An 18,406-nucleotide genomic window follows, 5' to 3' on the forward strand; every position below is an offset into this window, starting at 1 on the left:
AAAAGTTAACTGAATGGTATCATACGACTAGTAAAGAGAGATTTGAAGGTTGAGGAAAATAACAGTTTCTCTGCTACTACTGAACCCCCTCTCTGTTTTTTAGAGTGCTGACCAGATGAGCACAGGATCACCATCAGTCCTTCTGCATCGCTCCAGCAGCAGAACAGGTACAGCTGTGTTTCAGTGACCAGTACCTGCTGTATGTGAATGAACCTGAAGATAAGAGTGCTCACAATGCAAATCTTTCAGATGTAGTAATCGAAGCACACTAGAACCTCAGTGGTTTTATTTGTAGTGGAAACAGGACAAATAGGATAAAGGTGACTGTTTATTTTAACTCCACACTCTGTGATGGATTAATTCTCAGATAGTTTCCTGTTCACCTCAGCAGTCAGAGGATACAGAGGACGCAGCTATTATAGGTAATTATAGGAATGTTTATGTAAAACATGAAATAGTCTATGGGCAGAAATCTGTGCCATTACAAACTGAAGTTGAATAGCTCAGACTAAATCTGTATTGGTGTAATTTAAAATTAAATGCACAAGTTTGAAACTGAATTTACTGGTTTGAAACTGGAGTAATTTGCTTTGAAAATCTATTTTGTGTATTGAAAATTCAGCTGACTATGTTAATCTTCAGTTTTATAATTGAATATCGATTCCAAAATGTAGTTTTTGTCTCACACATTTGGATCCTTGAGGAAAGTCACAGAGTAACACAGATTCACCAATTTACGTTTTTAGTCAGGTTAACCTTCCTTTATGGCATTTTGAGCTGGAGCAGTGGGTCGTACATGAGCTTTGCAGATGTCATGGCCACTTTCTGCATTCAGTATCTAAAGTTTGTAATAGAATTGTCTTAGTTTACAGAGTGATGTCGACCGAAGCCAATCACAAACAAACTAATCTGTATGAATTTGTCTACAATAATGAGCGTTGGCCTGGTCAAAGAAAAGGTTTCACACTAATCGCAAGTCTGGAGGTCAGTTCTCAGCCTTTCAGTTCATGTTAACCCTTCCTGAGCACCCATTGGCTATAGTGTAGCTTGCTTACTTTTACACAAGAAACGTCTTGATATGCTGAAAAAGACTAGATAATATAGATGCATTAGGTCTAGTTCAATTTTTGTAGGGAAACCTGAAAAGATGCCTGGAGGCAAAAACGAATGGTTGGGAAAAAAAACCTATGTACTAAAATGCAAATGGTTAGCCTGTTAGCTTCTTGTTAGTTCAATTGGAAAAACAACTGCAACATTTTTATCTGTTCTAGGATATGTCCAGTAGTTATGACACATTGAATAGTTTCCTAATAAGATTGATGAAGTCTGTGTTGTGTCAGAGAACAGATAACCATGTAGCAGTGATGATCCAGAGGTTTGGGTTTTTCTTGCCCAGCCACTGGACTGAAAACCTTTCAGTTCCCAGCCCACAGCTTAAACTAATAATAAAACTAAAACTCCACAGCTCTTTTATCTGTTGTCTTTAAGTTGCCTTGCCTTGGTTTTCTGCTCGCTAAGGTTTCAAACCTTTAAGCATCAAGTTTAACATCAGTTCTGATTTGGATTTAATCTGGTCCACATGCAGCCCAGTGGCAGGGAAGCAAGTCTGCAAGGAACCATACCAGAGAGCATCAGTTTTTATCTCTATCATGAGTGGAGCAGCAGCGTTACAGACAGTTACCAGAGCGCCTGTCAGTCCTTTAAACAATGAAGGTCAGCAGACACGGAGGATGTCTTTTAGCTGCTTTAGATGGCATTACCAGCACCAGGTTATCTTCACATGTAGCTGTCCAATCATGTCAAATTGGCCTATAGTTCCGAACCTGTGGGCATCTGAAGGCATCTACACATTTTGTGTGGTGTTCTACCCTACTGGTTTAGCTGGGTCTCACCCTCGTCTGTATTTATAGACTGGGACTTGAAAATAATTTTGAAAAGCTGTCTAACACATTTGTATAACTGACCTAAATATTTGCATCAGATGTGCCGTCCTCTCCAAAGGCATCCTCTCCTCCTGGTCAAGCTCAGAAGCCCAACAGTTTCCTGTTTCGCACCTCCTCTCGGAGCAATGTCAAACCCACAGGTAAACACAAACACACACATATACATTCCAGCTCTGCTCCCTGCTGCAGTCTCAGTAAACTCAGCTTGCTCTGATTTGTCAGGGAACATTTTCACTCTGGGTGATTCTGGTAGGTGTGAATCTCGCACCACTCTGCGTTCGCCAAAAGAGGAGAGAAGAGACATTACACAACTACGCAAGGTAAACCACACCAGTACCACTTCTACTGCTTTTTAATGGTTTTATCTCAGACAGGTGGGTTGTTGAGGATTTCTTCATGGCTGCACATAGAAGCAAGGCATGGGCCAGTATGAGATTCACACAGTATGGAAATCCTGATAGGAATAGGGTCCCCATTCCTGGTACTAACCTGAGTCATTTTAAGATCAGGCACTTGCAGATACAAGTTCCAGTCTGCTACTTCATTAAAGTTGATCAAATGAATGCCATGTATATGCTTGAAAACCCCCTAGCTTTAAAAATCATTAACATACTACACTACATAAAATAACACACCTCTGGATGCTACAGTTTCTCTGATCCATTTGTCTTGACTGGAAATATTGTCCCAGCTCTGCAGGAGAACATTAATATGCTGCTTCAACATGGCTTCAGAAAGCAGCTATAACACACCACCTAAAACGTACAGAGGTATCATTTGTTTCTAAAGATATATCTGACTCAATGGCTGCAGTCCAGTGCCTGGCTTCAGCTGAAGATGTTTTAATATGCAGCAGTTTTCTTTAGTTTTACTCTAAGGTGTTTGAATAAATACTTTCAATTAAAATCCCTTCATTTAATTATTGCCAATTCACAACAAATGTCGTCTCAAGGCCACCAATCAGTAATTGAGACCAAATGTAATTGACTTAGAGCAGGTTCCAAATCAATTGCACACGTTCCAAATTAGGTTTGTCAAAATAATTAAAATATCAACGTAATCGATGCTAAAAAATTAATATTTAAAAACTGTCATTTGCGTCAAAATTGATCTAAACTGACCCATTCTCATTTGTCCAAATTGTTGTATTTCGTCCAGCAGCAACGCTGCAATAACAGAGACACTTAGCCCCTCCCCTCTCCAAACTGCTCTGGAGTTTTTAACTCTGCTAACATGGCGAGTACAGATGGAAGATAAAACATATGCCAACCTCTTTAGCTGACAAGGCAAACACAAAGATGTTGTTTGGAGGCACTTTAAGAAGAACAACAAAAATTCCACGTGATTTCCATAATTGTTTCCTCACAATTCGCTGATTCCATGATTTTTTCCCTCTGCTTAAGTTAAAACTTTAACTGTTACTGACTACCACAATGTTTTATCCTGATTCTTTTAGTGTTTCTTAAAGCCAGAAAGTTGCCACTTAGAATGACTGTAGTTTAGTGTCATGTCTGTGATTAGCTTTTTTTCGACAAAATTAAGCAACTGAAAGTACATCCTCTGGGACTGGTGATTCCATCATTTTTGTCAGGGGTTGTAGTTGTTAGTTGGATAGAACCTATAAAGCATTTTAAAAGGAACTTTCATTACTTTCTTGGTCAAAAATAACTTTTTGTGATAAAAGCCAGACTTTGTTGTAGCAGATATTTTCCACCAAGCTGGACGTAACACTCCATTGTACTGCGGTATGAATTATTGCTGGAAAATGTTAATCAGCTGACACCTACTAAATAGTGAAGCAACAAAAAAAAAAACAGTGGGCCCCCTCCATAACTCGTCAGGTTTCTAATTCAGTTCAGTTTATTATTCAAATCGGTTTGAAGTTTTTCTATAAGGAAACCCAGCAGATTGCATCCAGTCAGTGACTTGCAGCATTCACTCCTCCTGGATGAACATGTAGAGACAGTGGACAGTCACTGGTGTTGACTTTGCAGCAATCCCTCATACTGAGCATGCATGTAGTGACAGTGGAGAGGAAAAACTCCCTTTTAACAGGAAGAAACCTCCAGCAGAACCAGGCTCAGTGTGAGCGGCCATCTGCCACGACCGACTGGGGGTTTGAGAGAACAGAGCAGAGACACAAAAAGAACACAGAAGCACTGATCCAGGAGTACTTTCTATTTGAAAAAAAGTAAAATGTTTAAACGTAGTTGGAGCTCCTTTAGTGGCTTCATCTAGGAGAGAAAAACAGCTAAGCAGATAAACTGTAAGTACGTTTTTAATTCTAGAGGATTAAAGAGAGCACATACAGTTAGTCATAGTAAAAGCTCAACCTGCAGCAATGTTAGGAGAGACTGGGTTAGACACTGAAAGAATGCATACAAATTAGCCTCTGAAAAATCTGATCATCTCATATAAAGAATGAAAAGCAAGCAGGCATTAAACGGCAGGAACAACATGCAGATGCTTCAGCTAGTTGTAATAAACCAGCCTTGCCTCCAAACACACAGGCATTTGGTAACTGCTTTTAACCCAACCTCTCAGACTACAAAGTTTCAGGGCATCCTTGCTGCACAGTAAGCAGTCATGGAGAGCCTGGCTGCAACCGTACAGCAGGCCGCAGAGCATTAGTCACGTTGGCTCAGTGGAAAGCTCAGGGCCACAATATGAGAATAAAATGCTATGGTCCCAGCTGCTAGATTTAGAAGTGCAAAATGGGCAATGTACAAAAAGGATCATAGTCAGGCATCTTCTTCACAGATTTACATTGTATTAGTGAACGTTTTAGGGAGTTTTACTCAGAAATGCATTCTATAAAATCATCTGCCAAGCAAGATTTATTTTTTGTTCTCTCTCTCCCACCAATAAATTCAGCATTTAGGGATTTAATTTCTGAAGTTTCTTTATCTGGCAGGTCGGACTGCTTGGATCTGAAGTTTTATTAGGGTACCCTGCCGACCCCCCCTCCTGTTAAGAATGATTTCTGACAGTTGGGAATACATTTCTTCCACCTTCTCTTAATGATGCCACTATCTGCCTATTCAGGGATGAAACACAACCAGGAAGTTATGGTCTAGTTGCTCTGTTGAACTATGATCTCAACATTATTACAGAAGTGTTGGCATCAGTATTAGGAAAGCATATAGCTGATATAACTCATCCTGACCAAACAGGATTTGTCTCAGGTAGATATTCTTTTTGCAGTGTGTGAAAAATTCTTCATGTTTTAAGACGATAACTTCTGTCTTGTCTGAATTTAGAACGGAAAATTTAAAGTCATCCAAGTTATGTCCTCAAGACATGCCTGTAGTCTATCTAACTGGTTGGACTCATCAGGATTTATAGAATAAATAAAGCTGAGTATCATCAGCCTAACAGTGAAAATGTATCAAATACTCCCTGATAATACTACCTATTGGAAGCATATATATCCATGATCCCTTATATGTGATAAAGAGGCCTGACACCCTAGGAAGAGAACCATCCCTGTTCATGACTCAACCACCATGCTCCACTGTCTTCAGAACGGTCTGTGGTTTCAGTTTAGTGTTTGAGGTCGTCTGACAACTCAAGAGGAACAATCTTGCTTTCATTAGTCCACAAAATGTTTCTTCATGTCTCTTGAGGCCAGGCGATGTATTCTTTGGCAGATTGTATCCTCTTCGTTACGTCTTTGACCTCAATAACTGAATTCCATGCAGCTGTTATTTTGAACACATCTATTTTAATCAGTTATTCAATGACACAGACTAAGGAGCATTCGTGTAATGAATCCTGGTTTTCTATAACTCTACAACACCTACCAGTAAATTATTTACCTGGTGGTAATATGATTTCTACCAAGAACAGTGACTGATCTGGTTGGACTGCTGTTATTTTGAACAGAAATGTTTACAGATCCCAGTAAGAGGGTTGGAGCATCAATATTCTTGCTGGGTGGCTAAAGCACCGGATATTATAGAATAGCTCTTCACAAATCTGGATTGTAGGATACTGTGTGCACATCCACAGTCTTCCATACTTACAAATGCAAAGAAATCTAAACCAATCTTCCATAAGAATGGAGTTCGTCAAGGTGGTCCCTTGTCTACAATGCTCTACAATTTAGCTTTGACAACTGGTATCAGGGAGCAACCAAAAATGAAAAGAATTGCAGTTGGTGGAGTAAGGTGGAGCTTCATGTGACTCTATGCAGATACCCTTCTAATGTGCCTGGACGAGACACAGATTTCTGTCCCTGCTCTCCTAGAAATGTAAACTTGTTTGGAAGTTTTTTGGCTACAGAATAAAGTAGGGAAAATGCAAACGTAGGCTACCATTGGCCAGTCTAACAGATGACTTCCTAAAGACTTTGACTAGTGACTATTTCTCATATTTGGGCCTCAAAGTAACCAGGAATCCTGATAATCTTTATAAGTTATAAAACGACTATTATTTCTTCCAAATAGACTACAGGTTAGTGAGATAAGTTGCTAATTTCATTATTTACTATTTGGTTTCTTTCAAATAAAGATATTTTAAAGATCAAGAAAAAAAAATTGAATTCCGTCGCAAGTAGAGATGAAACTAGAGCACAACTAGAAATATAACAAACCCATATTAGTCAGGCTATCTGCTCAGCTGCTTTACAGATATGCTCCATGACAGCTGGCTTCAATTTCTTGTAAGTAAAGGAGAATATAGGAGTGACCAGCAGTGTGCAGCAACAGGTGGGGGAAGGAAGTACACTATGCCTAATACAGCCATCTCTCTTTTAGACGAAACGACTGAAGGAGCTACATCCATTAACATTTACTTTTCCTTCCCATAGAAAGTACTCCTGGATCGGTGCTTCTGTGTTTTTTTCCTTCTCTGCTCTGTTCTCTCAAACCCCCAGTCGGTCGTGACAGATGGCCGCTCACACTGAGCCTGGTTCTGGTTCTGCTGGAGGTTTCTTCCTGTTAAAAGGGAGTTTTTCCTCTCCACTGTCGCTACATGCATGCTCAGTATGAGGGATTGCTGCAAAGTCAACACCAGTGACTGTCCACTGTCTTCTACATGCTCATCCAGGAGGAGTGAATGCTGCAAGTCACTGACTGGATGCAATCTGCTGGGTTTCCTTAGACAGAAAAACCTTTTATCCAATTAGAATAAATAACTGAATCTGACTGAACTGTTTGATAGTTAGGATTAATTGGAATGTATGAACCTGACTTTGTGAAGTGTCTTGAGACGACATGTTGTGAATTGACACCATAGAAATAAACTGAATTGAATTGAAACTGAATCTCTCTGACACTTTCTCTAGTATTTCACACTGTGGGAACAGACGTACAGTTTTCAGTGGTTTGAGACTTTAACTTTTGAAACCTTTGTGCATAATTTTACTGGAAACTGGCCCAGGTCTTCCAGACCTTGCTACCTTGTTTCTGTACAGGGTGTAACCTGTTCTTCTCTCAGTAATCCTGGTTTAATATAAACATGAAGCCTAACTGTGTCTTGCTCCCCAGACCTTGGAATCTCGGCTGAAGATTTCTCTGCCGGAGGACCTGACTGAGGCTCTGTCCAACGGAACCATCCTCTGCCAGCTGGTCAATCAGATCCGACCGCGCTCTGTGTCAATCATCCACATTCCCTCCCCTGCAGTGGTGAGTGGAAGATCTGTACAGAAACAAGCCATGAACAGCTTTTTGTTGCTTCCTTGGAAAATCCCACATGACACTGAACCTCCTCTGAACTGACTGGAAGGTTTCAGAAGTGCAATCTGCCCGTTTATTTCTCTGAAATATGGTGTTCTGTCTCCTTTTTAGCCAAAACTGAGCTCAGCAAAATCCCGACTTAACGTTGAAAACTTCATCGCTGCTTGTCGCAAGCTGGGAGTCCCTGAGGTAAAAAGCCTGCACCGTGCTGGGATGAGTGTTTTACGTTCCTGAAACAAATCCAGAGCGATGATCTATGTGCTGACAGCCAAACTGTTATTGTATGCGTGTATATTCTCAGGTCTGGACTGATGCTGAACTGATTTTCAGACGTTCCAATCCGTCCACACCTGACCGCTTTCTTCAGTGTGCACTGTGGTTTCGTCTTGGTTCTAACCATGTTTTCCTTTGTGTGTGTGTGTGTGTGTGTGTGTGTGTGTGTGTCCAGCCTGAAATGTGTGTGTGCTCTGATGTGCTTCTATGTAAGCTGCCTGCTATGCTGCGCTGTGTGGCGGCCTTGGTGGCCGTGGAAGCGGGGGAGCCTGAAGAGGACCGCTCCCCTTACTGTGCGTCACCTGCGTCTTCGTCGCCCTCCTCTTCCTCCTCACTGCTGTCGGCAGACTTCCTGTTCTTTTACTGCTCTGCCATGGCGCTTCTCTACGTCATCTACTGCTATCTGTTCACCTAAAGCAGCTGCACAGAACCCTTCCAGACTCCATGTTGAGCTGTTCTACAGAACGTCCAGCTGTCACTGAAACAATGTGAACAGTGTGTGTTGAGAACACACTGACTGTAGATCAGGTGTCTTAAGCTGTCAGCTGCTCTGGCTGGATGTTGGAGGCATAAAGAATACTAAATGATGATGATATGAGAGAGGATGAACAGGGAGATGCCTTAACTTGATCTAGCTTTGATTCTATAAAGCACCGCATGTTTGGAAAAGGTGGGAGGCATGTCTGGAACTGAGCTGCTTGGTGGCACAAAGTGTGTCTTTGGCTGAGATGTTTGGGTGGAACAGAGGAACCAAATCTGTTACATAACAGATCTGCAGTCTTTAAAAAAAACCTAAACATTGGAGCTTTTAGGAAAGGTTGTTGTATAGTTTATTTTCAATATATATATCTGTACTAACTGCATGTGCTTCCATCAAAAGTCTACATGTGCTCTGGTTTGCTAGGACGGTTATTTAAATGGTTTAGATCCAGGTAGAAGCCAGTCCTGGAGATGTGATTTATTTTTCATCCTGCCTTATAAGAGGCCAGACATGTCTGGGATTGTTTTTTATTGGAATTATAATGAAAGCAGGATCAGCCTTAAGGCTGTTTGTCTTTTGCTTTAGTGCAATAGCGATAAAACACACACTGCGCACCCAGCGTGTTCTTGTTTGTTGCTATATTTACTCATCCACCTAAACTTCTTGGAGCAAACGTATGGTATGGATGAGGATCAGTTTGTTGCCCCTCTGGTAGAAATGTGTAAAAGCATTAGAATAAATGTATCTTTGATTGCAGCAGTATAACCTGACTGAACATTTTAGAAAAATTCAACGTTTAATTTGAGTACATTTATTAATTTATTCATTGTCTTCAGCAAAAACAACAGCAAGCAAGTTATTGGTACCTCTGCTGTTAATACTTCCTTTTGACCCTTTTGCCTACAAAACAGAACCAAGTCTTCTCCAACAACCTAACCTTCAACAGAAAGACAGGTCTCTGATCAGTTCTTTTTGCACAATCTCTCTAGATGGTCCAGAGTCTGATACCCTCTTCTCTTCTCTTTTCTCTTCTCTTCTCTTCTCTTCTCTTTTCTCTTCTCTTCTCTTCTCTTCTCTTCTCTTCTCTTCAGCTCAGCCCATAGTTTTTCCACAGGATTTAGGTCTGGGTGCTGAGGTGGCTGTGGAAGACAGTTGATTTAGTGTCTGCTGAACCATTTCTTTGTCAGTATGGTCTCTTATCCTGTTGAAATAACAACCTATTTTCTTTTTTCAGCTACACTCTATCAAGTTTGTTTAAATTCAAATGATCTGTTATTTCAAATAACTCACAATGTTATGTACTCTCATGGAGTTCTCAGGGGCTCTGAAACACAGACAGACCCAGAGCATCACAGGTCCTCCACCACTCTTAACAGTTTGCCTGTGGTGCTTTTTCACATGATCAGCTTTGGTTTTACAGCAAACCCACCTGGAGTGTTTGTTCCAGACGGTTCCAGTTCATATCCCTGCAGCGTGTGGCAAACTCCACATATTTACGTTTGTGTTGGTTGGATAGAAAGGGCATCACTCCAAACCAACCAATTGACCTTTAGATGGAGACTTGGTGACTCCAAGCTACCACTCTGTGCTGCATTTCTCTAACAGTGAGCTTTGGAGATATTTTTACTTCCATCACCATCCTGCTCACTGTGTGGTGACAAGATAAATTTGGGTCCTTATCCCAAACTGAAATGGACCTCTGTGTCACATCATATGTATACCCCAGGAAAACAGGAAGTCACAGATTACTAGTTAGAAGTTTCTATAAGCTCTGATTAGCTTATAGAAAACGCTACAGGTACATTTTTTTAAAAAGGATTATCAGAGGTACCAATAACTGTGTTTCTGTTAACACATTAGTTTTTTTCCTAATTGAATAAATGTACTGATGTTAAAGCATTGATTTTTTTCCTACATTTTAATGTGTGAAATTCTGCTGCTGCAATTAAAGATTAATTTATTTTAGAGCTTTTTCCACATCAGGGCCAATAAATTTGTCAAGTATTTTTGGATTGTGCAGATTCTCTGAACATTGCTGTGAAAAAAGTCCCAGTTTTTTATCTGACTTGAGAGGACTTCTTTGCACTCATTTTTCAATGCAGAGCAATATTTAAACATTTAACCTTATTCTAAACAAGACAGTTATTCTGTTTGACCTACAGGTACATATTCTTGTTAATATATTTAAACTTTTCCAAATAGGAGCCCTCAAACCGTGTAACTGCAGTTTACAGCCAGAAAATATTGCATAGTATTTATGTAATACACCTTGAAGCTACATAATCTGCATACCCTCTATATTATATGTGCATTAAGGTTTACACTGTGGTGGTATATTTTACAGTCAGATTAACATGTAAAGCTAAAGCAGGACGTCAGTTAAAGGCATGAATATAAGCAGGGGTACACTGTCCTGCAGGTGGGTCAAGTGACTTCCAGGAACATCATCACATAGTACAAAAACCTCACATAATATTGATCAGCAGTCCCAGTTCAATTTCTGAACTTCTAACAGTGGGAAAACCACAAACTCCCATCAGCATCACCTAAATGATGGGAATGTTAATCCCTTTAACTCCAGGAAACATCTCTAAACTGGTTTCCTCCAGCCTGTGACACTCTAACTCTCAACCAGTAAAAACTATTTGTGCCTCCAGAGGAACTCTGATGTTTTATCGTAAGACTTTCCAGAGACTGAACTATGAATGGGATTTTTAGCCCTGAGACAAATGTAAGTTCATTAAATATGGAATTTGGATGTGAAGCGTTGATGTTTGCCACTGAATAAAGTGACAGGCAGAAAGCTGAAAGTGCCTGTTGCTCAACACTGACCTTGTCTAAAATGCATGCTGTGTTACCTGGTAGCAGCAGAGGGCGATGTTGCTTCATCAGCCACTTAATCAACGGTACAAACCCCTTCCAGGAGGTGGTGTGTGAAGCCCTGTTTGTCGTTGGCACTGGTCTATTTGACCTGTTGACTTTACTTGTATAAATGTAAACAGGTTATTAAATTATTGCTTTTATTTATTTTTATTTTGTTCTAATTTTGTTTTTGTGGGGAAACAGCAGAAGCTCTCCAAGGTTTGGGAAATTAGTGCAGAAACTTTAAATAACAGCAGATCAATATTTAATTATTATGAGTTAAACTAACAGTGGAGCTTGAATTTTCTCTTGGCTACACATCTAACAAACCATTAGACAGCCTCTGCACTTTCCACCACACATTATCCTTTGTGTCTTTCTGCTCATAGAAGGTCAGTGACTGCAGATAAACTCAATTTAAAAACTCGTTATCAGGTTCATATAACTTATGTGGAGCTTCAAAGCCAAAATGTATAGCAGGATTCCACAACAGTTTGAACTGCCCTAAACATGAAAAAACTCTAGAAATGATAGAACGGGTTGGAACAAATTGAATGAATTAATAGAAGAAAAGAGTAAAATAAGAAGATACATTGAATATTCTTAAAAATCTATTCTTAAAATGGGAAGTCTCAAATTACCAGGAATGTTGTGAACCATGATTCAGTGAAGAGGTTATGAGCAATCAATATCTTACCTGCAGTACATAACTCTTTTCTATGATACTCTTTCTGGTCAGGTGCGCCAGACTTTAGTTATCTAGACTGAGGTCCACATGTTTACTGCAGGTAAGATGCTCTTCATAACCACAACTTCACAAAATCCAACATTTCCTTAAAGCTGAGCAAATAAAGTCATGAAGAAATGGTAGAAGACCATTTTACATCACTATCAAGAGTCAACCCCTTAATACTTCTTGAGAAAGGTTTCATGTTTCTTCTCCTTCATACAACTAAAGTTAGTTTATTTCTTCATCTCGTCAGACTTCTTTAAGCAGCTTCAAGCATCTGCTGTCATAGTCAGTCAGTTAGCTCCAGGCTACAGCTTGGATATGAACGTTTCATTCAACAGTCCAGGTGTTGCTACCAGTGCTACTCTGCGTGCCTCTGGTTGTTCTTGGCTTAGTCTGTGCAGTGGCCACCAACTGGGGTTCATCTCCCATACTACAAAATAAACTCCATGTCCACTCAGTACAGATGCTGCCATCTCCACTCAGACCATCTACAGCTTTGCTAAGGCTGGCTGCTGCTGCTAGTAACGATGGGCTCTATTTGTATTCAGATGATGTCATTTTTGTGGAAAAACTAAGTGAACTGAGATGCTCCAAAAAACTGAAATACAAATGGGAACCAAAAAAATAGCTTTTTGTGAAAAGATAAATGATCAATTAGAAACAAAAAGAGTTCTTGCCTCCTTAAATGAAAGGCGAAACATTTCCTAAACTTGGTGGTTGATTTTGTTCTATTTTCCAAAGCAGGATTTAGGTCGGTCTATCTTCAATATGTTCGCTTTCTGTACATGTTTTAATGAATGGGTTCTTTGGACACCCCTGGAGTACAGCCTCTGTTTGTGAACATGTTGCAACAGTGTCTGGATTCAGTTTCTCTAACTTGAAACAGAATTTAAAATCTAGATTCCAAGCCAGAAAAACGCATCGGTATATCACCTGAATTCAAAATCCTATTTGGGGAAGCTGCAAGTTTCTCACCAACCCAACCTCAATATCCAACATTAGTCCTAGAGAAACAAATGTTCCACAGGTTGCTAACAGTAGTTAGCCTCGCCCCTGAGGACAACCATTTTCAGATCTGATCCTCAACCTTAAAGTCAAATATATGGTGTTGTATCTTGTGTTTTTTAACCTGCAGCATCATCTTAAATAATGATTTGATGTTGATTTTGCATCTTCCGAGCCAGCGGAAGCAAACAGGTCTTTCTGTAGTTCCTAAGCATGTTAGCCAACCATTAGAAAATTTGGAGAAAAAAAAAACTTGATGAGAACTGGAAAACACCCATCATGTATATTAATGGAGGAGACTGTTTCTATGCTCAATACCATTCTGATATAAAAAAAAACAACACATTTTTACACTATCGTTTCATTTTTAATTTCTATGTTGTTTATCGGACACTTTAAGCGCTTCAACTCGGGTATAGCAGCAGACGGTTACATTAGGTCATAGAATGGACTGTGCAAAGCTTTATCACACAGTTCAGTTATACAAAGGTCAGAACATCTGCTGTAAAAACACCCCTTATTTCTTTTTGTTAAACTGCTGTTATTATGGAAATTATTTCAGTTCAATGTATATTTTGAGTGAAACTGGATTAGCAACATGCAATAAATTCATTCATTGGCTTAGAGCAAGCTATATTCCTACACGTTAGTGGAACAGAAATACTGTTGTATTTTATATTTATATAATACTCTTTTTGACTTCATATGAATTTATATGGTTGTTTTTCTTCCTGTTGTAAAGAAATGATTAAAAATGAAACTTTGACCTTGTGCTTTTTTTGTGCCAGCTTACTGTTGTGCCTTTGCTTAATCAGCAAAGACGTTTGTGTATTCGGGGTATCTGCAGTCACCTCAGCATCTTGTTCAGCAAACGCAGTGACCTCGAGGTCTTTTTATTAGCTTTCAGTGGCCTTCATCAGCAGATCTACAGCATGTCATTGGGTGAGGCAATGTCCAATGAGCTAAGAAACAAATTAGGTTACCATTTCTTCATTTCAGGTCACGACAAATTTGAAAAGGTGGCTGGGTGTATTTTTTCATTTATTGAAACCCAACCCAACAGTGAAATAAATCTGAGCCCGTAGTTTGTTTCCTCATTGTGCTGCTGTCCTTAGTGTCCTGTGGCTGAGTGCAGTAATTGGGTCAGCCTGATGGAGTAAGGGTTAGTTTAAGACAATGGGGAAAAACTTGGCTCTCTCACAGAATTGGCTCCACAGCTGAAATACCCTTTAAAGTTGTGTGATGAGGTGGAGGTGCGAGGGAACGAGCAGATACCCTGAAGTAAATCCTGTCTGCTCTGTGCTTTAACTCCTTTTAAAAGCTTCTGTGTGCTCTCCAAACAGTAGGTTTACCATCTCGCCCTCCTGCTGGCCAGTGTTTGAGCAGGTGAGTGTGCTGGGTCAAGGTCAGAGGAAAGGTGGAAATCAGCCTGGAGGTTTGTACTGCACTGGTCATGACCTTTGCAGTAAATTGTGCTGCTGTCTCTGCATCTGCCTGCTTCACACATCACTGCACAGGCAGGGGCTCCTGTCCAGCTAACCACTACAAGCATCTCTGTTTAAAAAAACAAAACAAGATAAAGCCTTACCATCCATGCAGTACATCAGTTCAACAGTAACTACATCCATTCAGTTTCACAAATACAGTTGGATCAAAGCACCAACCAAAATAACCTCATGGTACAAATGTGTCCTGGCCTCATTATATAATGTACCTCGCAGGTGTCTTCCATAAGAATAGTCTTTGTGCAGAAAACAGGAAGTTAAAACACAGATCAAAGCCTGTATTGTCCTGAGTGGGGAAATTTAGTTGTTACAGCAGCTAAGTGGCACAGTAAGGTCAAATTTACATTGTCAAAAAATCACAGTTTTTATTTTGGAAAATGGCATTTACTGGGCGGGGGGGCGAGTATTGTCCAATAGAGATTTTAGTTCCGGTAAAGTTCTTCATCTCCCACTACCTGCACTGGACTTAAGGACATCCTAGAACTATCCTTCCTGATGAGCTTATCCAACTCTCAGCTGGGAATAAGCTCCTGCTCCAACATAGAAGAAGGCTGATGCCATTACAGAGTCAAGAGACATCTTCAGTAGCGCCCCCTGCACTCACAAAAGATCAGTCTCCTTAGCAGGTGTAGTTTGCTGTGACCCTTCTCGTAAAGAGCTTCAGTTTATTGTTCAGGTGAACACCCAGAGTCCACCATCACCCTGGATGTTCACCGCTGCTAGTGTGGTGAGTCTCCAGAAATCCATCACCAGCTCCTTGGTTTTTCCAAGTTCTGTATTATAGCATAGATGACCATCATGTGCACTAAAAGCAGCACAGAGAGGAGAGGACCAATCCTATCAATGTTGTAGGGAAATTATGGTTTCATTTCTGTCAGCGTGGTTTGGGGAGCTAGAGGCCGTGACTGCAGGTCAGCTCTGGTAGTCATTAAGGAGACCCTGAAGATAAAGCACTCTTCTACATCCTTGCCTGCATGTCTAAGCAAACCGGACGCCGCACCCTGGTACAGTCCAAATGGCTTCTGTATCTGTAGGTTGTCTGAAACATGTTGAGATCCTAACTGTGGCCAGCCAGGTTCCCCGATAAAACAAGGGTGGGATCAACTGAAGTTGTGCATTCTTACAGCCAATCTGTCCATGTGATCTGAAGCCTGCATCATCGCAGTGAAGTCACATGAACTTTCAACACATACACTTTCATTTCTTTTCCTCACACCATCTTAATGCTTCACTTTTGTTTTGCAGCTGTAAAAGCACCTTCAAAATGATCTTTTCCACTGTTAATGGTTCTGAACACAACTTTGCTTTAACACCAACCTATACTGTACAGACAGCAGATACCCTACTATTTTACATTTACTGGAAAGTACTTTTAGCCATTAACAACTGCCTCTAAATCTAATGACAGGATTTAAGCTCAAAGTATTTGTTTCTGGTGGTCCAATCAGAATGCAATACAAATGTTGCTGCTACTGATTATACCAGATCCAAGATTATGAAATGTTCCTTTTGGGGGTCAGGGTAATTAAATATGAAATCTGGACAGATCTCAGGGGAGACACGTCCTCATTAGCCTTCATCGATTACATTGGTAACATAAAAACACTACAGATAGCTGGAATGTCTGCTTTTAGTGAGAAAACACCTTAATTAGAGGGCCAACCAGAAAGTTGCATTTCTCATCCGAGTTTTTCTGTTTTACCACCTAGCTGAGTGAGCATGTTGTTTTTCCTTCCATCTGCCTGGCTGTTGGTTTCAGAGGGGAGTGGGAGTAAGATTCATTTAGTGGGTTTTCATGTCAGGCCTGCAGGCGATAACCACATTTGACAGCTTGTGCGGATGCCTTTGGTATCCAGTGTGTACTAGATTGAAATGACATAATTTGATACAAATTGCCACAGAGTTTTTTTGGGGGTTTTTTATGCGCCAACTTCCCCATGCTCTTTATATCTAAACCTCAACAAGATTCCTCATGTATCTCAGACTACAGAGTAGTTCAACACCAATCAGAGGTGATTAAAATGAGTCCAGGGCCTGATGCAGAGTGATGCTCAGCAAACATGTTTCGTTCCACCATACACTGGCATTTGTGAAGGCAGAACGTAAACTGAGATGTTTGTCCCACATGTTCTTTATCTAAGCACGTTTTTTGGAACCAAGTTTGCATAAATAAAGAAAATCTTGCTCGGTAGCATTGAAAGGGATTTACCGCTTTTATAATAAACTCAGCTGAGGATGCCTGCTGTAGCAATGTTACCACATTACCACATCTGATTTACATAAAAGCATATAACATCAAATCAGTTTATCAAATAGGCAGATAATGTTTATTTGACCTAAAGTGCCAATGTTTTGGCACCAGATGCGAAAAACATTGCTTGTTAAGTCCAGGGTACAGGAATCATTTTCATTTCAAATTAAACTGAATAAACTCCAGAAATGTATTTACTTCTCCATAATTATCAAGACCTCTAAACCTAAGTCAAGTTCCAGATCGTTCCGTCCAGGTTGGAATTCTGTCCGTCACTAACAGTTGAAAACTATGTCGTTACATTTTTGTAGATAACCATGACCATGGCCATCCAGTATGAAACTTAGTGGAAAATAAAACCCCTTTGCACTAGGTTCAGTATCTGAAACCTTACTGCAGTTTCAGGGTTTATGACACAGGGTTAGCCCTAAAACTACTCTGTGTCATAAAAGTGACAAGTTCTCTGCTGCAGGTAAGATATTGATTGCTCATAATAACTGAACAGAACCCCACTTCAAAAAAATGTGAACTGTCATTTTAAATATTTAATTATAGCTATTTGTTTGGTGAACACATAACTAGATGATTAGGGATTAGGTAAATCATTTGGGATATATTGTAATAACTACAGGAGGAATAATTTACTTGGAACTTGAGATCTGTAAGACAGCAACTCAGGCTGCGGTGGTCCAAGCCTCCCCTCCCAGCCATGATTCTCTGTAACACGCTCTGGACCAATTTATAGTACATATTAATCTGTTGCTGTGTTTCACCACATAACAAGCTGTTTTCAGTGACACACATGGGCCCTAATCAGGCACATTATATATACTGAAACTGAAGGAAAAAAAAAAGTCAAACAAGGCCTGTGTTAATACTTAGTGGACTGACTGACTGTCAACATTTAGATTAGACAAAGTCAGTACCAAGAACACATCAGTTGCTCTAATTCTGCTGCGATTTTTTTTAAAAACCTTTTTACCAATTTCCTCCTTTTAAAATATATTTTGGAAAACAGAGCAAAAAGCCCCGGAGATTTATTTGAGATGTTTTTCAGTCCTTAGCGATCTGACTTCCAGGTTGCTCATGTTGTCAGCATGTTGACAGCCATGTCAGTCAAATCTGATCAAACCCACACAGTCCCACAGGAGCAGATTGATGTACATTCTAACAGTTGAACTATTAATAAATAATAAGTATGGATGTTTACTTCAAAGCTTTGATGTTGATAATTAAATCAGGAATAAAGAATTTCACTGATAAGCTGGAGAATCCAGTAATGCAGCAGCTTTCAACATCAAGCTGACCCAGGAAATGAACACACACTGCCTGTTTCTTACTTGTGTCTACTAATGTATCCTCGGCAGGACTCCTTGTGTTCCCCGCAGCTCATCATGGAGGATGAAGGCCTGAGCCGGCTGGCCCAGACTATCCAGGTGTTGGTTGAACTGGCAGATGGCTCCCAGAAGGGCCCTAAACAGGAAACATTTGCCACCGCTGGCTCCACACGGAGCTAGTAGAAACCTTCATGAAGATTGATGTCATCTCTCTGCCAGTGATTGTTCTAAATGTGCTTCATCTTAAAACTTTCAAACATTCCAGTCCTTTATTGTCAGGGATACATCCATCTGCAAACACACAATGAACTATGAAATAAATCTCTGAACAGCTCAAA

At 40.1% G+C, this 18,406-nt stretch overlaps 1 protein-coding gene across 4 annotated transcripts in view; it reads left to right on the forward strand.

Annotated features, from left to right (window-relative positions):
- Positions 1 to 18,406, forward strand: part of lrch4 (leucine-rich repeats and calponin homology (CH) domain containing 4) — a 77,173-nt gene extending 58,767 nt beyond the window's left edge. For 3 of the 4 annotated variants that reach the window (XM_047385154.1, XM_047385153.1, XM_047385152.1), the window contains 6 exons: positions 104 to 167; positions 1,982 to 2,083; positions 2,166 to 2,263; positions 7,433 to 7,570; positions 7,733 to 7,810; positions 8,070 to 13,741. In XM_047385154.1, the coding sequence (XP_047241110.1) occupies positions 104 to 167; positions 1,982 to 2,083; positions 2,166 to 2,263; positions 7,433 to 7,570; positions 7,733 to 7,810; positions 8,070 to 8,309 (720 nt within the window). In that variant the 3' untranslated portion in view covers positions 8,310 to 13,741. Of the gene's footprint in view, positions 1 to 103; positions 168 to 1,981; positions 2,084 to 2,165; positions 2,264 to 7,432; positions 7,571 to 7,732; positions 7,811 to 8,069; positions 13,742 to 18,098 lie in introns of those variants that run through there. The other variant, XM_047385155.1, reaches the window with a different exon arrangement.

The sequence above is a fragment of the Girardinichthys multiradiatus genome, chromosome 14 (assembly GCF_021462225.1).
Source record: "Girardinichthys multiradiatus isolate DD_20200921_A chromosome 14, DD_fGirMul_XY1, whole genome shotgun sequence".
NCBI classification, from domain to species: Eukaryota; Metazoa; Chordata; class Actinopteri; order Cyprinodontiformes; family Goodeidae; genus Girardinichthys; species Girardinichthys multiradiatus.